The 21,301-nt window shown below is 48.5% G+C and overlaps 1 protein-coding gene across 2 annotated transcripts in view; it reads right to left on the bottom strand.

Moving 5' to 3' along the window:
* Window positions 1–3,234: 3,234 nt before the first annotated feature.
* The window catches only part of EPAS1 (endothelial PAS domain protein 1), an 87,478-nt gene continuing 69,411 nt past the window's right edge, over window positions 3,235–21,301 (bottom strand). For both annotated transcript variants that reach the window (XM_012450578.2, XM_012450577.3), the window contains exons 7-16: window positions 19,721–19,827; window positions 14,000–14,147; window positions 13,085–13,299; window positions 11,892–12,076; window positions 11,212–11,322; window positions 9,241–9,731; window positions 8,172–8,298; window positions 7,850–7,964; window positions 7,341–7,514; window positions 3,235–5,404 (exon numbers count right to left, since the gene is read on the bottom strand). In XM_012450578.2, the coding sequence (XP_012306001.2) occupies window positions 5,253–5,404; window positions 7,341–7,514; window positions 7,850–7,964; window positions 8,172–8,298; window positions 9,241–9,731; window positions 11,212–11,322; window positions 11,892–12,076; window positions 13,085–13,299; window positions 14,000–14,147; window positions 19,721–19,827 (1,825 nt within the window). In that variant the 3' untranslated portion in view covers window positions 3,235–5,252. The remainder of the gene's footprint in view (window positions 5,405–7,340; window positions 7,515–7,849; window positions 7,965–8,171; window positions 8,299–9,240; window positions 9,732–11,211; window positions 11,323–11,891; window positions 12,077–13,084; window positions 13,300–13,999; window positions 14,148–19,720; window positions 19,828–21,301) is intronic.

Genomic DNA, 21,301 nt, shown 5'->3' with positions numbered 1-21,301 from the left:
CCTTAGCTCCCCACCAACACTGCTCTTGTTAAGGTTAACGATGTGCTCCATGTTGGCAAATCCGAGTCAGCTTTTTCCCCTTCCCTTCCCTTTCAGTCTAGTGTGTGTATAACCCAGTTCACTGTGCCCTCCCTCCCACAGCACCCTTGTCACTTGGCTTTTGGGGTACTATAACCCTGGATTTCTTCCTGCTCCTTGCTGCTCCTGCTCAGTCTGGCTTCTACCAGTGGCCTAGGTTCTATCTCTGGGCCTCTTTTCTTTGTCGGCGCGCTCTTATCTCAAAGGCATATTTCATCCCATCTCACAGAGTTAAATACAGTTTACCTGCTGCACATTCCTAAAGTAGTATCTCCAACTTTAAACCCTGTGAGGTAGGGACTACTGTCACCACCATTCTACAGGACATCAGACTTAGGTGATCAGATGGGTAGGGGGCTTCCTTGAGGTTACACAGCAGGAAGCAGCAGGGTTGGGATTTGAACCTAGGTCTGTCTGACTCTAGGCCTGTGTTGTGAACTGCCAGGCTGCCCCCTCCTTCCCAGCCCCTGTCCTGCCTGCTCCCCAGAGCCTCTTGCATGTGTACTGCTCATTCTGGCCTCAGGCCTTTGTCTCCCTGGTCCAATTCTCCTGGAATGACCTCTTTTCCCCCTGCCTGTCTAATCCTCTTCCATCCCAGCTCTGGTGGGAGTTTCTCCACTCCTAAGACCCAGGCTGATATCTGCTGGCCACCTCTGGACACTTGTAGGAGCTGGAGTCCACCTAAAACAACTGAGGGCTCACCTGCATCATTAGTTACCATGATTTCTGAACCCATGTTGGGGCCCTTGGCCCAAGTACAGCTGCACCCACGGGGACATGGAAGCACGTGATCTAACTCTGGGACTGGCTGGGAAAACTGGGCCATAGGTCTCCATCATCACACACCATCTCAGGGTCTTAGTCATCCAGGGGGCTCCATTTGGTTTCCTCTACTAGGTGGGAAGCTTCTAGAGAGAATGATCATGACTGCTGAATAAATATCATTTTTAAGCACTATGTATATTAGGTGGGGCTGGGGAAGTCCTTCAAAATCCTTTTCTCCTGGGTCCTAGGGGGCCAAGGAAAGTTCACTCCAGTAGTGAAAGAATTGATTTAGACTTCATTGAGGTCACAGAGAGGCTGAGAAGTTCCCACAGGGGTCACTGAGCTCAAAGGAATATTTGGAAGAAATGGGGGTGACAGGATCATTTTTGGAAGAACTGAGAGTGCCAGAGAGAAGCGACAAGGAGGGATGAGCAGGAGACTGGAAGGGAGATGTGGGAAGGGCTGTGTGGGAGGCCCAGTGCTGGCTGAGACAGCGAGAGCTGGCCTCCAGGGCAGAGAACAAGGCCCTTTCACTTATATGAGTTCAACCCCAGTTCCCAGCCCTGCCACTAATTCCTTGTATGACTGCAGGCAAGTCACCTTGTTTTCCTGGGCCTCAGTTTCCTCATCTCTAAAATGAGGAGGTTGAAAAAAGGAAGTCATGGGATTGGGCGACTGTTTCCAACCCCCTCTCAGCATCCTGAATCTATCTGAGATAACATATCCTGTGCTGTCTTGCTCTGGAAAGGAAGAGCCAGGTTAACCTGACCGTTCTCCTACAGGCCTCCTGGTAAGAGTTCTTTTTCACAAAAAGGTAGAGTTTTTTTGTGATGGATCCAGGAGAGGAAGGATGTAAGTGGTTGAATCTTGCATGTTGTAAAAGAAATGAATCTGCATTTCCTTGATTTCCAGACAAAACATTTCATTCACTATCCCTAATTGAAATGGGCATCAAAGCCCATGCTTGCAGAATGGCATCAGTTTTGTCCTGCATGACCAGAGAAGGGGCAAGGTTGACCCTTCTGATGTTCCAGCCTTGGGTCAGAGTCCCTCTTGCAGCAAGATTTCTTATCCATAAGCCTGCCAACCAAGACAAGTGCTGAGATGTTATAACAGCCCACCAGAGTTTGCTTGCCTAGAGGGGAACATATCTAGCATCAGGAGGACCCCCAATGGCTGAACAATTGCTAATTCTGTGCAGGCTCCTGCCTTGGTCCTTGGACATCTGGTCACACAGGCATGTACCTACTCCTAAGTCACCTACATTTTGAAAATAGAAAATCAGGAGCATTGAAGTCTTCACTGGATTGCTTGAGACAAAACGTGAAGCAGTGATGGCTTGTGTGGGTCTTGTGTCTTGTGCTGGGAGGCTGAGCTCCTCTGACCCATCAGGAACAATGGCTTCATTGTGCTGCTTTTTGGCTTGCTTGCTGGACTTGGAAGCAAGAGGAGCTTTGAGCTGCCTAGCACCCCCAGGGGCAGGAGGGTACAATCATGGCCCAAGGACAGCACTGTGGACCCCATGGGACCCTGCAGTTGTTAGGGAGTTGGGATAGCACCTTTCCAGGCCTGAATCCTGAATTTGCCAGTGCTTAGAGAGAACTCTGCTCCTGAATATTGGGCTGAGATGTATCATTCGCAGAAAAGCTTCAGAAAAGAACAGGTGATGTTTTCAGGAAGTCCAAGATGACAGGCAAAGGTGGGTGGGAACCTGGTGGAGCCCAGAAACTCCAATCTGAAGGTCCAGGCCCCAAGTTTGGGAAGAGAAGAGTAAGCAAAAGAACCAGAAGGAGGTCTAAAGGCTAAAGTAATAAAGACATGAATTTTCTATTTAGAAATGAGAAGAGAGTCCTGTCATAGAATCAGCCTCCTGGCCAGCAGTCTAAGGGGACAGAGGAGAGAAGCACTGGCCAGGAAGGGTTTTAGGTTTCATTTCTCCCATCAACAAGCTGTGCCTTGCTTAAGTTGTCTAATAAGATCCTCAGTTTCAGCTGCAGAATGGGTGCTCACGGCATTGCTTAGACCTAGGATCCAGTGAGCTAACAAGCTCACTATCATGTGAGACCACACCATGTGGACCAAATGGTTAGGCAAAAAGTACATGCTGCTGGAATGGCTGGTTCTAGGATGGACAGTGAAAGCAGAGGCTGCTGCACCGTCTCTCCCCTTGCCCCCATCATCTCTCCATGGAGACAGCTGCCTCACAAGCAGGTCATGATTTGAAAAAGTAACAGTCTTTCCTTCACCAGTCTTCTTACCATCAGCTCACTTCAGTAGTCTCATAAAGGTCTGTGCTAATGTTCAGTTTCTATAAACTACTTAATACATACTTCACTTTACATTGGCATAGCCCATGATAAATCCACAAGAAATAAGAGCCACCAGCAGTGGTAGGATCAGAATACTTTAATAAGATACCAGTGTCAAAATACATTTCCTTATAAAGTTAAGCTCCCATACAATTATAATGTTGTCAGTAGGAATTCGACAATATAATAATGTTCATGAAATCGTTACGTTGACAGGTAAGGTTAATATGAAGCTTGGAATCTTTTTCAGAGTGTTTTAGTAAAACTGCAAGGGTAAAATGCCCTTAATGCCGGGCAACACACACAGGAAATTAAATACCAGCATTTACATGTCAGTAACCCTTCAAGTTCTGCCACCCTGTGTGGGGTAACGCTCTGCAGCTAAAATATGATTTAGGCAATACCACAACTAAGGAATTGCTCATATAACTTAACTTTATTTTGAAAGCTACTTTTTGTTTTTTGGCAATAAGTCCATCTAGGCTTACCACATAGTTGGCCCAATGTGCTTTGTGTGTGTGTTTAGAAACTTCTTCATTGTACCCATTACAGAAAAGTTCCATGTAGTTGGTATTGAAAAATCAGAGGTGTCGTCCCTCTTACCCAGTGAGTTGTAAAGTGCTCCGGGAATACTATTTTCAGTGCTTCCTACCTATACATGTCACTACCCTACCCGGAGACAGCCAGGGCCTGTGGCCAGGGGCCATCCCTGGAGGCCTTGCGGGGCCATCTGGCTGCTGGGTGATGGGGGCTGCAGGGCTGGTGAGGACCAGCTGATCTCCCTCTGTGCAGCCTCCTCCTCAGTTCAGCTCCACGGGGCTCCAAGGTCATGAGCTTGGAGGACGTGGACTGGGTCACTACCCCATGTCTGACCCCTCGCTTGCATGAATTCCCATCTAAACCATCTCACGGTAGTTCTGGAAATGTCCAACTGTGCCGTGTGAAAGACCATCCGAGTCACATACCTCAGTGCACTTGAAGGGCTAGCAACAAAACCTTAAGAAGAGTTAGAGCACTTCCTCACCCCGCGGCCCCACAACGTGCCGTCAGACCCTCTTGGCAGCAATAATAATACATACATACATACATAGTACATAGAGAACGTGAGGAGATAGCACGCAGTGCTCCCACTGAGTGACTCCACTGCTCGGATTGTCACACCTATGGCATATCACAGATGGAAAGAGGCCTTCCACAGTGTCCATACAGGCCGTGGGAGCACTGGATAAGTCTGCAGTGTCCACAACACCAAGAGAAATAAAATTAACAGCTTCAAAAAGATCTTAAAGTGATTTTGTGAGCAGGATTCCATTTCCGTTTCTAAGTTTTTAGATATTACAAAGTACCCATATATATGATAAACACTTAACCCAGATATAAATTTTTTCTTATAAAAACCTCAGTTATGTTTCTGAATAATAATAAAAAATCCACTGAATGCGGGGGGCGGGGGGAACACCAGTTTAGGAAAAGCCACACTGCAACTTTCACAGATAACCACATACGTTGGAGTTCACCCTTCACATGTCTTTTTTCTAAAATTAGAGCAGAGTCAGCTTAAACCAAAAAAAAAACCCTGAAATTTACAATATGGTGATTAGTTTTAAAAAAGAAAGGAGAAGGGCTCTGCGAGGGAGAAGCCACAAACCAAGCTTGGAAAGCAAAATCATTTTTGTTTCTCTTTGGCAACAACAATAATGAGGAATCTTTTTAGTAAAATGAAGCCAAAGCTCTCCCTACAGGAGAACAGACATGCACCAAACTTGTTAGTATGGACAGCTGTGTGTGAGGAGGACAGCGAGGGAGAGAAACCTATAGATAATATAAATTAGAAGTAATTGAAGGTAGAGAGAAAAAAAATCTTACAAAATTTAAGAACATTTCAGAACAGGTAAAACAATTATGTACTTTAAAAATATGGATAATAAAGTGAGCATCTCAGAAAAAGGCCACTGCTTGGTGACCTGGGCAAGTTTGCCAGGTAAGTTCATCTGTAAATAGTGTGCTGGCGTTAGAAATACCTAGTTGCAAAAACAGATGGAGAGAGCGAAGCTGGTGGGACGGCGGCGGCAGAGATGCTGCCCAGGTAGAGGGCCTGGCTCAGGTGGCCTGGTCCAGGGCTCTGAGGAGGTCCCCTCCTTGCAGGAGCGTGGAGCTTCCCAGCACGGGCACGTTCACCTCACAGTCATATCTGGTCAGTTCGGGCAGCAGGTAGGACTCAAATGAGGGCCCGAGCAGACGGCTTGCCATGCCTGAAAGAAGGGTGGGTACCATAATTTAAAAGGCCTAAATCGAACATTTGGAAAAGCGTTTACTCCTTTGTGACTGGGGGATACCAGTTGGGGAGCCCTAATTTCACTCTGCTTCTTCAATGGTCTCTCTCCCATGGCCTGCTCTGGGGGAACGTGTCTGCCTCCAGACCCATTGCTTCAGGTGGGGCGCTGAGACCCAACAGAGAGGAAAGCATGAGGTGCAGGCTGCAGCAGAGGTGGGTGGAAGGAACCCTCACTGAGGCCTCAGGAAGAGCCCGGGGTTGCCGACCCCATGCCCATGGACAGCTGAGAGGGAATTCTGAACCACCTGGCCCCTATGCTAACATACACAACATGCAGAACACATACACACGCAAACACATCCTTCCTCAAGATTCAAGGGTCTGAAAATCCAGTTTCTGGTCACACCCTTAGCAGTCCTTTCTTCTTGCCTCTGGGCTATTCTGCTCAGGAGGTAGACCCAGGAGTGGCAGAGGGGACACTCCCAGCATTCACACAGGCGTCGTCTCAGGGAGAGAAGGCTTGGGTGGCAGCAGAGAGCCTGGAAGCTCTGCATTCTGCCCTCCAATGTGATGTGTCCACGTTCCTTTCCTGGCCCTCTCTGCAGAGAGCTTCATCCTAGTGGCCATTCCCTCCTGCACCTCCTAGCCCAGATCCTTGCTGGGGTCCATGCCTGCTTCCCCCACTTGACTGTGCTCCTGTGGACAGTATCAGTGGATACCTGCTCACCATCCCTTGCCAACTTCCCCTCTTATTCATGGTCAGGAACGAGTTTAGTATGATTCAGCTCTTTTGAAAAGAATATGATTTTCCCTTGATTTCAATATTCAAGGTAACTTGTGGGTTTCATAACAGGAAGAGTAACACTGGCTACCTCTTACTGCACACAAATGTATACCAGTCACTGAACTCAACAGCAGGGCTAGAATTTAAGCCAGGGCTGTCTGAGGGTTCTATAGCCTGGACTCTGAAGCACAGAACTATAACTTTCCCCAAACTATATTGCTGAGGAAATTGCCTCTTAGGACAGGGGCCTGGTATGTTTTTCCATAAACTACCAATTATTTTCATGTCAAACAGAAACCTCATGAAGACATCTATGTTTCACAAGATACTATCAAAGGTGGCCCAGGGTTGAAGGCAGGTGTAGGTGCCTGCAGTTGAATCAAGTCCAGTGGGGTGGGCCTACCAGAGCTTTCCAGGCTGCTCTCCCTGCAGCCATTTTTGGCATGTGCTCAGCACCTGCCTGAAATCAGAATGACACCCCAGTGTGTCTAAGGGGCTTTAAAAAACACATCCACATGAAGAACTGAGGAAAGGATGAGGCTCTGGGATTCTCAGGGTGGAAAGAGCCCTGGATGTCACCTGATCATGGGAGGGTTCCCTCTAAAGCCCCGGGGACAGATGGCCTTCCAACTCCCTACTGTGATACTCCTCAGAAGGAGCGCTTCCTCCTCCATGCAGCAAGCTCATCCTTGCATACAGCGGAGATCCTCTGCCTCTGGCCAAACTCCTTCCCAACTTTCACTCTGAACCATCTCTTCTTCAACAGGCCCTCACCACTCTGGCGACCCACTCTTTCATCTGAAAGTGCTCTTGCCAGTCAACACCGGTACAGTGTTCTAGGGGTGGCCCACCCAGTGTTCAGCCCTCTGTGGTCAGTTCAGGGAGCAGGTGGTGGTCTGGATTCTTTCCTTCAGTCTTCTAGCCTGAGTTTGCATTAGGTGTTTGTTTTGAGTTTCTTAACTGTGTCTCAGACCCAACCCCTGGGGGTCCTGGTCACTGATGTCACAAGGAACTTGTGAGGACGTTCCCTAAATGCAAGGGGGGCCTGAGCCCTGTGCCTGGCACTGTACAGATGCTGGAAAAAAGCAGAGGTGGGCTTCCCCCGGCATCAGTTCCTGGGCATACCCACCTGACACCTTGTGAGCTGACGACAGGCTGTAGTCCTGGTACTGAGTGGCGTAGCACTGTGGGGGGAACCTGCTCTTGCTGTTCTCCCCAGGGGTGATGGCAGATGGGGGCTGTGGCGGCGGCAGGTGTCTCAGGGGCTGGCCCAGGCCCCTCATGGGGTTTTGGATGAACTTACCTGAAAGACCAAAGTCAAGAGAGTGACGGTAGTGCTGGCCTGAGAGAGGGGAGAGGCCAGAAAGCCCCCAGCATCCGCTTTCCTTTATAAACTGCTCAGAGTCACCAGAACTACAGCCAGCCTTCGGGACCCTCTGATGGAGTCATGTAAGCCAAAGCAGAAATGGGAAAGTTGGGTGTGTGGGACTGGAGGGGGACAGAGGACACGGCCCCATCCTAACAAGGCTCAGAGAGGCAGGTATGGCTGGTGGTGAGTGAGTAGAAGGAGGGGCTCCCAAGCCCCGGTCCTTCCACCAGAACCCCCCGGGGAAGCCCAGGCCTGTGGCCACTGCTCACCATTGGGGACATTTGCACTCAGTGCCTTGTCTGGCATCAAAGGGCAGCTCCCGCCCCTGAGGTTCTTCATCCGTTTCCACATCAAATGTGAAGTGCTGCCACCGGGTGGGTCCCCCTGGGAGTAAAAAGGGCAGATAGAGAGGGGAGAGAATTAGAGAACCAGGTCCCTAGACTCGGTGGGTTGGGTGGGCATAGAAGAGCTCTGCCTGGAAGAAGACTGGCACTTACGGGCTTGGAAGGGCCACATCCCCACCCCTCTCAGCAGCCCTGGGGTTCCCTAAGGGCTATGGAGAAACCCCTGTGGCCAGTCGGGATAGCTTACCCCGCTCAGGTCCTGAAAGGCTTGCTCTTCATACTCCAGCTGTCGCTTCAGCTTCAGCTTGTTGGAGAGGGCTACCATGGCAGGGCTCAGCATGTCTGGGCCTCGAGCCCCGAAACCCTTTGCAGACCTGCCAAGCCCAAGAGAGCAGGCTGTGAGGGAGTCTGGAGTCTCATGCCACCCAGTGCCTTCTCATCCTAGGGCCCTTCCAGGCTCAGTGCTTATGCCTGCGCTGACTCAAAGACCCGAAAGGCAGAGTCTCAGAGGCGGGCTGTGTACCTGCAGGCCAAGCTCGAGCTCTAGCGCCGCCTCCTTCTTCAGCTGAGGGATGCTGAAGGGCTCAAGCCTCCTGGTCTGGGGGGTGGCTGCCTGGCTGGGCAATGTCAGTCCTTAGGAGGGTTTCTTTTGCCCCGTCTCTCCCCTGCCTTTTGTTCCCACTAGTTAGGCTGCTCTATAAAGGGCAAGTAGCAGTGGCCCCTGGGAGTTGCAGGTCATGTACCAACAACTGTGGCTTAGCCCACTGAGCTCTCAGCTGGTGAAATGAGCACGCTGGAGAGACGGGAAGGTGGGAAAGGGAAGGCACTTCTGGAGCCTGGGCACAGCTCAGAGAGGCTGCAGTGCTGGGGACCTGAGGGCAGTCGAAAGGCAAGGGGGAGGCATGGGCATCTTTTTGCTTTCTTCAACCAGGGTTTCAGGACAGAATTGAGAAAATTGTCACTCAAATTTTCTGTGAGATGATGAACCCAGATAAGAAGGGCACCCTGGTCGTGGTCCTAGGGGCAACACTGAGGTACAGGGCTCTCAACAAGCCACTTCTCTCCTTTTCCTGTCCTCAGTCTCCCCTTGATCCCCTCCAGCCCTAATAAAAACCCGTCCTGCTCTAGGCCTCACATGGCTTGAGGTGATTCCCCAAAGTCTGAGCTCAGAGAAGGGCTAAATGGGGTATCAGATGGATGGCTGTGGAGAGGGGCAGGGGCCTCCCTGGGGGTCCAGCTGTCTCACTGGTGGGTGCCTCTCTGCTCCACCCTACCTAGCACAGCCTTGCTGGTGCAGCCAAGTGTCTGCCACTTACCTTGTCTTGAATGTGGAGACATGGGGTGGGGAGACAGGGGGCCCCAACGTCGCTGCTCCCAAGAACTCTGTGCGCTGATCCCCGACAGCCCACTTCATGGGCCCAAAATGTAATGGTGGATCTGGGGGCCACTGGGTGTTGGATCTGCCCCCCATGGAAGAGAGAGGGGTGCTGGCCTGGCCACAGCATGGGGGCAGGGATGCTTTGCTTCCTGCATCAAAGAAGATGGAGGACATAGGCCGGTGCTCAGGCTCTGTCTTCTTGCTCTCCAGCTGCTGCTGAAACTTGTCCAGGAGGAAGGGACTGTGCGAGGCTACAGGGGCCAGTGGCTGGAAGATGTTTGTCATGGCGCTGAAGCAGTGCTGGGGGGTAGACTGTGGGTTCTCTGGCAAGAGCCGCTCCTCCGGGCAGATGGGGCTTAGCTGGAAGTCTTCCCCATCCATAGGGATGTAGGGTGCCAGTGTCTCCAAGTCCAGCTCATTGAAATCCGTCTGAGGGGAGACAGCACAGGCAAAGAGGCAAGGCAGTTGATGCAACCTCATGAACACTATTCCATCTCGGCTCCTGCAGAGCCATCATCTCAAGCACAGTTTCACAGTGCCGCTCAAACACCGCCACTGGCTCCCTATGGCCTATCAGGAAAACCTCAGACTTAGCTATGGCGTGTACACCACCCTCTATCATGTACCAGCCTTTCCCCACGTTTATCCCCTCTTCGCCCTGCACATCGATGCCACCTCCCCAACCCAAACTGAAATGTTCTCCTCTCTCCGTCTCGCCTGTCCAGAGCCCACCTTCTCTCTTGAGGCAGCCTCTCTTCCAAAGAGCCAGCCCTGCCTACTCCAGCCTGTGGAGGTTGCCCTTGTCCTACAATGCTTAGTCCTGTGCTGCACACTGTGGCTTCTGGGGAGCCAAGGAAAGCTTGCCCTCTTCTCCCTAAATTGGCACAGGCCTAAGCAAGCAGTGAGTGCCCGGGTCCATCTGTGGATTCTTGCAGAGTAACAGCCAGACCCCAGGGATAGAGGGAGTTTGGTTCCAATCAACATATACTCAGAGATCATCCCTTAGGTTGGCAGTATCACGATGGATGCCGCAGGGAACACTCACAAGCAGATGCGGAAAACAGTTTCTGCCTTCAGAGACTGACCACCCTCACTGGGTGTCAGCTGACTAATGACTGCAATGCTAAGACAAGCTTAAGGAGCAGAAGCAGATAGTCATGATTAAGTACTACATGATAAATACTACAGTAGTTCTGAGGAGGGGAGAGGGTGACAGAAAAGCTGAAATAGGGAACATTTTGCAGAGTAGCTGGGATTTGTGCCAAGTAGGATAAAGATACAAACTGAGTAGCAAGGCAGAAATCTGGTTGAACCCAGACTAAGATAAATGGGGGATTAATGATTTTGCCTTGGGTTTTGTAAAGCATGTACCCCTCCCTCTACCTTATCCTTGTTTACATAGTTTTTATAAGAACATTGGCCTTATGTAACAAATATGTTCCTGAAAAGTTTTATGTAAATGAAAAATCATCAAACATGTTATTTTTAAATGCACTGCATATACAGTGATTTTTTTTTAATCACAAGATGAATGTGTTTGTAAAAGGATTAATTGTCCCCTATGTTTATACATATTTTTACATTTAGCAATGCTTGTTGAATGTAGGGCCTTTTTAAAGAAAGGTGCAGTGGTATTGTTTTGGTTTTCATGTGTGCTAAAAAAGTTATCTAAGTAGAAAATACATATGCTATGAGTTACCAGTGGAGGAGCTGGATTTGACAGTGGTAGGAGCGAGTGACCTCAGGCTCCATTACCGAGCACCCCTACCTGGTTAGGGGATCTGGGCCTTGGCCAAGCATCCCCACTGCTCTTTGCAACAAAGGGATGAGGCTACAAGAAGGGATGTTAGCCTTTGTTGCCTACCAGACGGCAGGCACACACCCTAGCCTGATCTCCACAGCCACCTACCTGGGTGCTGCATTGGTCCTTGGCCTCTGTGTCCATGGCAAAGAGCTTCTCAATCACTTCAATCTTCAGGTCGTTATCCAGAGAGGTGTAATAGTCTTCAGGGCTGTGGGGCTAGGGGGCAGGAAGGAGGAGGACAGAGTCAAAGATATGGCATTGGTCTCCCGAGAAGTCCAGCATGGAAGAGGAAATACATTCCCGGACCCAAAGGCTCAATTCCATTCCACCACGCAACTATTTGTAGAGAAGCCACTAATTAACAAGCTGTATGAATTAGGTCAATTCATCAACCTCTCTAAAGTCCAGTCTCTTCCTCATAAATTGAGGCTAGTTTTGCTTCATAGGTTGTCCTGTCTTGAGGAGCAAACAGGATACAGGCTATGGCCAGCAGAGCTGTGCAAACTGCAGCTCTATGCCACATAGGGGATGTTACTGCCCTGCACAGGGACTGAGCTGGGGGCTTAAAGTCCTTCAAGGAGCTTATTTCATTGGGATTGGGGGATGAACACTAAAAGCAAAAAATAGCTCTGACACCTAGTAGGTAAGTGTCACAGCCACTCTAGGAGGCTCTGTGATAACCTGAGAAGGAGGACAGTACCTGTCCCAAATGTCCCTTCAGCCATCTGGCAGCAGTCATACATAAGGAGCCCTCTCTGTGTCCTCGCCATAAGAGGACTGCTCACCGTGGAGCAGCTGCTGCTGCTGGTGGCACTGGGGGTGGTGCTGCCCGTGGCGGCTGCCTGGGGCACGGTGAAGGCAGGCAGGCTCCCAGCCTCGCTCTGGGTGCTCCTCAACTCTGTGGCCCACGGCTGGCTTGGGGGCAAGATGGCCTTGCCATAGCTTGAGGACTCCTCAAAGTTCTGATTCCCTGTGGAGACAAAGGCCTGGGAGGTGAACACCCACAACCATCGGGCTCACCCCAAGGCAGAGGAAGCCCAGACACAGCAGAGAAGGCCTTAAGAGGGTCTGGAAGGCATGCCTGGGGCTAGGTCCGCTGCTCCCTGGGGCTTAGCTGGGACACATAGGCCTTTGACTCAGGCTCTGAGTCAATGTAGAGACCCTTTAAAGGGAACAGTCTCCTGGAACATTGAATTTTCACAGACTAAATATGTTAGGAGCCACTCTTCCTGAGGAGCAATCCTCACGTAACCGCTGGAGAGCTGGAGAACACATCTAAAAGGGTCTGACGCAGTCCCCAGGGTGAGGACTACTCTTCCGGCAGCCACAGCAAGGCCAGGAGAGGGTGGCAGTGGGTGGCTAACTGGGGAGGATGGGGCTTCAAGGGTGTTTCTAGGATGGGCACAGCTAAGGGCTAAAAACCTTTCTGGGGTCCTCAGTAACTTACATCCCTAGGGACAGGCAGGCACTTTAAAGAAGTCGTGGGTTTGAGGGCTTAATCCCAGGCCTCAATATGTTCTCTGTGTTTTTGGAATTATCTGTCCCAACATTATTCCAACTTAGCCCTCTGCCTAAACAAGCATCTGTCCTTCCAGACCCTGGTTGGAATCTGCCCCATATCTGTGACAATGTCCAAATTGCCTCGGAGCACATCCCTCACCTCTCCCCTCGCTCTCATCTCAGACTCTCAGCACCCATGGTGGAGAATCGACTCCTCGGGAGGTTGTCCTCTCTTAACCCCTCCTCGTGCAGTGCTGCGTGAGGTCGGACATGGGATGGTCTTACAGGGGCAGGAGCAGCTGCTGTTCTTTTATGCCCAGCAGAGCCTGGCCTCTAACAGGTGATTAACAAGACTTGGGGAAGGGGCTGTGGTTGCTCTGGTTAAGACAAAGCTGTAGCTAGGGAGGCCTGTTATGGTCAGAACTCTTCCCAGCCCCAACAGGGTTCCAGGGGCCTGGCTTAGCTAAGAAGCACCCACCAAAATCCAGAGAGATGATGGCGTCTCCTGGTGTGGGGGCCAGCTGGGCCAGCTCCTCGGGCTCCTCCTTTAACTTGGTGAACAGGAAGTTACTCTTCTCAGACACAGCCCCCTTGCCACTGCTGTCAAAGATGCTGTTCATGGCTATCAGGTGGGGCTTGAACAGGGATTCCGTCTGGTCCATGGAGAACACCACATCATTCTTCTCAATCTCACTAGTGGGATAAGAGGGCCATTCAGACTTTCCACATTTTCTAGAAAAATTTCACTCCCCTAGATGCATGAAAACCCTGACAGCTAAGCTCTCAGGCAAAAAATTGGTAGGACCCCCAGACATTGGCATCTTATAAAGAACCACACAATAGAAGTGTGTGAGTCATGGGGGTAGTGACAACAGGGGTATCCTCTGAATGTATCTCTGTTTCTGATGCTGTTTTATTAAAATATTATTGCACTTGAGTGGGGTGGTATATATGAGGCCAGAATGCTTTTGTTTTTGTTTCTAGAAATAACTAGAAATGACTTCCTCTAGCTCTCTTTCCAGGTACTGTAGAGTGAAGGCGTGACACCTTTTTTCCACAAAAGCATGAATAATTCTCTTTCCTTTTTTCCCCATTCAGAAAGTAATGACTACTGTGTGCTAGCTGCCTCCCCATCTGGGTCAGATGCATGCCATAAATGACAGATGACGGGGAAAGGGCAGGAAAAAAAAAATCCCAACCCAGCATCCCACTGTTCCCAAAACATCCACAGGAAGCCTTCTCAGTCACAAGGGTTAGCCCTGCAAAAGCTCCCTGATGTGATGCCCAGGGCGCTGAGAGGCTTGGCATCTCCTAGGCCTGTCATCCTCAGTCTGGGAAGCTTGGGCACTCCCACATACCCTGCACCAAGGCCCGCCAGCCCTCACAGGCTCACCTCAGGACATAGTTGACACACATGATGCACTGGGGCTGCAGGTTGCGAGGGTTGTAGATGACCGTCCCCTGGGTCTCCAGCCACACGTAGCCCCCATGCTTTGCGAGCATCCGGTACTGGCCACTTACTACCTGACCCTTGGTGCACACTAGGGGAGGAGAAACACAGCTGAGCTTAGGGAGGTGGGGCAGGGGTGTGCACTACGGGCTCAGGAGATCCCATGGGAGGGCAGTCTAATCTGCAGGGGAACAGATAGAACAGGGCACCAGGGCAGTGAGGACCAGGGAGAGTGACCTGGAAGGGAGCTTCGGGATCATTTCAGCCAACTCTTCATTTTAAATATAGGAAAAGGAGGTGAAGAGAGGTGAAATGACTTGCCCAAGGCTGTCTACTGAAGGAGGGACCACTCACTATGCAGTTGCCCATCACCAATTCCTGGACAAGTCGGGCTCACAGACCAGCTCAGCTATAAGCAGAACCAAGGCCAGAACCGGCCTTACTTTCTTGATGGAGTTCATTGGGAAGAAGCCCCTCCACACTGGGTAAGGAGGGTATACCCTGTCAAACACTCCGGTAGGGGGACTTCTAAGCAGCTTGGAGAAAGCCTGACCTCAGGGCAGTTTTTTTGACAGCTGACCTACCACCAATACCCTGCTTATGAATACAAGCATTTAAAAAATTGATATCCTTGATTTTTCCAGGTCATAGGCCCACCACCTTTTGGGCCATTGAAGGTTTGTGATTTACAGCAAAGGCAGAGGCAAACCACCCCACCCTTTCTCAGTTGGGGTTGAGAAAAGGCGGAGACCCCCGCAGCCCATACACAGTCTCTTCATGAGCTATAATAAATCTCTTACACTCCTGCTTCTCCCAACTGCCCAGCTAGGCTTCCTGCTTATGAGGTTTTCCTCTTCTAGATTGTTCTACTAAATGTTCATTGAAAAAGTGCTTTTATTGTCTACACTGGGAAGGGGTTTCACATCACACAGACTGTCCTCCTTCCCTAGTCCAGAATGCTCCATCTACTCCCATTCAAAAGGAATCAATAAATTTCTTTACATTTCAGTCTATTAATGTTAGAATTTTTGGTAGTTTTCTGAACTGCCCATTCCTTGGGAATTTTCAGAATTCCAGCTCAGAAGCTCCCAAATCACAGAGAATTAAGAAAGGGCATGGGGGAAGGATCAGGAAATCTTGCTAGCTTGGGGATCTTGGGAAAGGAACAATCCCTCTTGGTTTTGGTTTCCTCCTCTGTAAAACAGGATATTGATAATAATAGTAGTAATGGTAATAATTGTCATCATTAGCTACCCACTATACCACTGCTGTTTGTACTAAGGATCGAATGTACCTGAATGGCTTATCAGGTACGTAAGTGTTGACCGACTGTCACTAATACATTTTGTATAGGAAAAGCCACCTCTTTCCCAGAACTACTAATACGTATTGTGCCCATGCCCTGTCACAGACAGTTTGTTACCCATTTGTCGATAGTATCATGAGGGGCCACTTGGGAGGATATCTAGGTTCTTTGTAAACACCGAGAGTCTCCCCGGTTCTCCTGGTAGGCTTGCAGGCCACCTCCCCATTCATCAGCCCTGTACAGCGGAGGAACATGGCTCGCTTCATACTAGTGCAGTTTTGTAATCCTTTACACTTATGTTTTGCTTTCCTCTTCAAAAATTTAACAGGCACCTGCAAGGTGCAAGAATTCCTATAACTTATGTTTGTATAGTGCTTTGCAGTGTTCAAAACTATCTGATAAGATGAATTCGTTTCTGCAAAGCACTTAGAACAGTGCCTGGCATATAGGGCACTCACTAAGGATTAGGTCATCATCACTGCCTCTCATAAGCAACACCATGGGGTGCCTATTATTATTCCCACTTTACAGCTGAAGAAACTGAGGCTTAAAACTACTGAGTGATTTGCTGAAAGGCCACTTCGGTGGAAACAGTAGACAGAATTATAGTTCAAATTAAGGATTCCTAGTGTAAGCTTTTTCTGTTTGCTCTTAATAAATGTTATTGGGGTCAAATTTACCTTCAATGAAACACACACCCATTTGAAGTATACAGTTCAACGAGTTTTGACAAAGGTACAGTGGAGGCATAGAACTTTTCCGTCACTGCCCCCACCAGCCTATTTTTTATGCCTCTAGGCAGTATCAGGCAGCCACTCTTCTGCTTTTTGCCACTATGTATTGGAATTGTCTTTTCTAGATTTCCATGTAAATGGAATTGTATAGGAGTATCTGTTCTTGTGTCTGGCCTCTTTACACTCAGCATATTTTGAGATTCATCCTGGTGTTGCCTGCATTTGTGGTTTCTTTTCATCAGCGAGTAGTCTTCCGTTGCATGGGTATACTGTAATTTGTTTATCCATCTGCCTGTTGACAGATGTTTGAGTTGCTTTCACTTTTTGGTTATTATGGATAAAGTTGCTATAAACATTTGTGTATAGATCTTTGTATGGACATATTTTCATTTTTTTGTGGGTGCAATTGCTGGGTTACATGTAAGAAGCTGCCAAATTATTTCCAAAGTGGTTGTATAATCCTGTGCCACAGGGAGGATAAATATTTTCTTTTAACATGAGGAAACTAAGGCCAGAGGATTATGATTTGCTTCACCTCATACAAGACAATAGTGACAGAGTCTGAGCTACACAGCAGGTCTTGTGGCTTCTAGTACAATGGTCTATTACCTTGGTCCACAAATCACCGGGAGGACCAAATTTTCTGTTGCCACTGTCCTAAACCATCATGGACTCAACAAAGGAAATAAGTTGTATCCTCTCTGCTCACCCTTTATCTGTGCCACTGAGGCTCCTCTGCTGCAGGAAAACGATTCTTGCACAATTTCAAGTGCCTGTATTTAACTTATTTAGACGGTCCTTAATGCAAACCACATTCAGGGTTCTTACTCTGTTTGATCAAACAGTACAGCAAGCAAAGGTTTTAACTGCATTTCTAACAATTGCAGGCAAGGGCCTGCTCTGTCAGTAGAATATAATTAACGCCAGCTTTCTAATCATCTGCTCATTAATGCCAGCCTTGGTGAAGGGCCTGCTACTTAATAGATAGGAAAATAAGATTAAAGGCCATAAAAAGCCTAAGAGCACATAATATCCTCATATAACAAAGAGAAACTGACCCCTAACGTCACCTCCAGAGTAACAATGTATAAATTATTAATCCATTTGGAAATTTTGGCTTTCAATGATCTAAATCTGGTTGAGCTTCACCAGGCATTTCAATGGTAAACGTTTACAGGCTAAGACATACACGTGTGTAAATCTGGGACCCCCGTCATGTGAATCTGGACCCATCTCAAATCTGAGCCTCTGGTTATTCTACAGCATGTGTGTGAGTCTGTAGTGCAAGTTTATTTCCAAAAACTCAAGGACAAATGAGAGACAGGGGTCCGGGTGGGGGCAGGCTCCTGTCATAACTGTCATTAACCCAATTTCCAACCCATGCAGATTTCCCTTTGCTAGCTGTGGGCTTGCTCCTTTGCTAGCTATGGGTTTCTGAGCTCAGGGCAGCTTTACTTGGCTCCATCAGAGGGAGAGAGAGCCTGTGATTTCTATTTGGGCTGTGAATTATTTTTCACTGTGCCTAATGCCTAAATACATGGATTCAGTAAAAAGCACCTTATTTTCCCAAGAGTCAGCAGAAAACATGAACCATTCTTATCCCAGCCCTTTTTATGGATTGAAGATGTTCTAAGAAGAGGGAAAATCCTTTTTATATGCCTAGTGAGAAGTCACAATTTTTCTTTCCTTTGACAGTAGCTTCTTCTGCTTTCCCATCCTAGAAGACAAAAGACAATACTGTCCTCCAAGAATTCCCAGAAACTTCTTACATTCGTCCCTTGCTTTGGCTTCACCCTTAGCTTGGAAGGAAGGCTAGATTTTTCCCCAGTTTTACATGTAAAGTTAGGAAGGTCCAGAAAGCCAGTCCTTGGGGAATAAGTGGGTCTGCTGGGCCAGAGCCTGGGCCCCTGAGTCCCAGTGCCTGGGTGATTGTCACCTGCCTTTGAAAACAGGAACCCCTCAGGGACCAGGAAGCATGAAGGAATCCCAAAGAAAAGGCTGGAACCAGATGTTACAATTTCAAAACTGGGCAGGCTAAGGTGAGGCCACATTCACAGGCATACAAGAGTACCTCTAACCCTACCCCATCTCTGGGTCCTGCAATAGGGCTGAATCTACGTTGTTTTGTGTTGGTTTTTTGTTTGCCAGAGAGCACAGTGAGAAACGTTTCTAAGATATAATGGGCCCTGTTGTACTGTCAAATCAAACCCAAAAGCCATGAGGAAGAAACGGAGGAACCAATTAGAAAGAAAAGATCTCACTCCTTAAGAGTGTGTTAACCACCTTCACAGACAGCCCATGGGGTTGTGGCTCTGTTGGCTGCTCTGAACTTGGCTGTCCTAGCTTTAGGGTAGATGGATGGATTTAGGAACCATGGACAAATGGCTGCACTTCCATTTTCTCCATTGCCAGCAGGGCCACTGGGAATTTTCTTAGACTTACTTTACCCATTTTTAATCCTCCCATAATCCTCCCAGGTACCACTGTCTGCACCACTGCGGGCACTTGTTTTGCAGCATTCTTTTCCAAATACAGTTTTGCCCATGGGTTTATTATCCATTTAGTGCCTGTTCTGTACCAGATGCTATGGTAGATACTGAGGTTAAAGATATGAGCCACTTGTTCCCAAGGAGCCCACAGTCCTCTTTAAGGGCAGGAATCAATTCTACCAATTTATATTGCTCCCAGTGGGCCAAGTACAGGGTTATAGGCCCAGAGTCCTTGCATGTTAATGAGTTTCATGGATTCAAGGGAATGGTCCTGGATCACCTGCCAATAAGAAGCCTGAACTGGGAACATGGCCAAGTAAACACCCTAGAACTGCTCTGTCCAATGTGGTAGCCACAAGCCAAGTGTGAATATTTACATTTAAATTAAGACTAAATTGTATAAAATTCAGTTCCTTGGTTTCTCTAGCCATATTGCAAGAACATTTCCACTGCAGAAATGTTTTATAGGGCAGCCCTCTTCTAGAATCCTTGCATAACTCAGGCTTCCTTCAAACTGCAAAGCAGAGTTTCTGCACGCCATCCCTGGGTTCCCTGGGCAGCCTCTTCTAAAGCTTCCTTGATCCAGCAAGCAAGCTCTCTCAGGTGGCCTACCTCAGCACATGTATTAAGTTGGACCCATAATACTTTCCCCTCTGTTCAGCCTGAGCCTCCCCAATCCTTCAAGATCCGACCCCCTTCCTTTCCTCAGCTCCCCCTGCCCTCCCCTTCTGTGAACGTATGTACTTGAATCCGTAGCATGCACCCAAGTTGGTGATGTGTTGAATCATGTTACTGTCTGCAGTGCTGTTCCACAGGGTGTGCAAACCACTGACTGTACAGAGGCACTCGGTGGAGGTGGTGTGGGGGACTGAGATTCAGCCCACCCTCCACTCTCTCAGCTAGGTGTGTACCTTAGTACGGGTGTGTCTCCCTGGAGGAGGTATCTTTTTCTAATTTGCATGAAGGAGTCCATAGGCTGGTGGCAGCCTTGGTTGAGGGCATAAGTCTTGTCTGCCACATAAGATGGCAGCTCTGTGCAGGAAGTGACCTGTTCTTCTGTCTCACCCATCACACCCCACTAAAGGCCAGATACCACAGACACAAGGAAGCCACAAGGGGCACTCCTGGAACTCACAGTTCTGGTGACTCTTGGTCATGTTCTCAGAGTCTAGCGCGTGGTAGAATTCATAGGCTGAGCGGCCGAGCAGTTCCTCAGGGTGGTAACCAATCAGTTCTGTGATTCTGAGTTTTTAAAAAGGTAGGGTGTAAAGAAGAAAGATTACTAACTTAATAATTATAAACCATAATTATTAACCATATTAACTTAGCACAGCATATGGGCAGGGGCTCAAGGAGCTAACCCCAGAATGTAAATCACACACACACACGTGCAGATGAACACAATCCAGACTTTCTCATCAACCATGTATCCAAGCAAAACAACACTGTGCTCAATCTGCAATCGCGGGTTTACCCAAACCCCTGTTGTTCCTGCCCTTCCTGAAGCCATGTTTGGGAGGAGAGAAAAGCGCCAATTCTGAGGACCCCCCTCCCCACTACCCCTGGTACACACATATGCCTGTTCTCCAAGAACCACTGGAAGGGGCTCACCCCCAAGTTTTTGCAGATGAGGGAGTAGAGATCCACGACGGGCAGATGATCTGCCTGATGCCTACACAGGTGTCCAGAGACACAGCAAGAATGAAAACTGGGGCCTCCAGTTGCTATATCAAGCTCATTCTAGTAGAAAGCAGTATAAATGAAACATGAAAATTATGTGGCCCCAGATAGAGCCACCTTTGTCTCTGTGCCAACCAGCATGTGAGAAGGAGTCCAGGCAGGCAGAGCCCGCCTGTGCTTAAACCCTCACTCCTCTGGATGCTTCTCTGCAGGCCCTGCCTATTACCTCAGGTACCCTCGGACACCAAGTTTGCCTTCCATGACTTTTTCTACTTGTCCCTCACATTTCAAGGAAAGGAGGAAGACAAGGAGATGCTGAGAGGAAGAAATATTAAATCATAGTCATAGAAATGTGCCTTATTATACTCTAATAGGCAGCTCTCAAATGACAGCACTTGGCTGTCATTTCAGTGTCCTTTTCTTCATTCTGTAAGGTCTCTGGTTTTGATGGGAAGTAGGTAGAGAAAGGGAAAATATGGAGAACCATGAAGAATCACTTAACACTCTTAGGACCCTTTGCTCTGTGCTGGAATCATGAAAATAAAGCCCTGTCCAAGAAACACCAGGTTGGCTGCTTTACCCAATATCACGTCCTATTAGGCTATATAATACCTCCATATTATCTCTCAAAATCTTGGTTCTCTCACAAACTTTTAATAATGGCCTCACTCTCTGGTTTACTTGGCCTGTCGCAAGTTAGAAGTGATGCCACAGTCTCATTATTACAACTCTACTTCAGAAGGCATGACTCCTGGATACAGTCCTGTCATTTACACTTGTAGGGGATCAATAACACTGAGAGGAAAGCAGAAGCAGTGGCTCCTTATTTCCTGTCTCTGCTCTAAACCCATCCCCCAACAAGTCAACTTGCTTATGTCTGTCAGAGCAAATTGCCCTAAAATACTACTCGCATCCTGCCACACCCCTATTTAAGCATCTACAGCTTTCCCTTTTGCCAACCACACTAAGAGTAAATGCTGCCTAACTTCCAAGTCCCCCCAGAACCTACTCTCCACCTTTTGAGCAATTTGATTTT

Source organism: Aotus nancymaae, unplaced genomic scaffold (genome assembly GCF_030222135.1).
Source record: "Aotus nancymaae isolate 86718 unplaced genomic scaffold, 86718_ANA_hifiasm-v0.15.2.pri h1tg000057l, whole genome shotgun sequence".
NCBI classification, from domain to species: Eukaryota; Metazoa; Chordata; class Mammalia; order Primates; family Aotidae; genus Aotus; species Aotus nancymaae.
The sequence above is the reverse complement of the archived record's forward strand: the minus strand, read 5'-3'. Positions and strand labels throughout refer to the sequence as shown.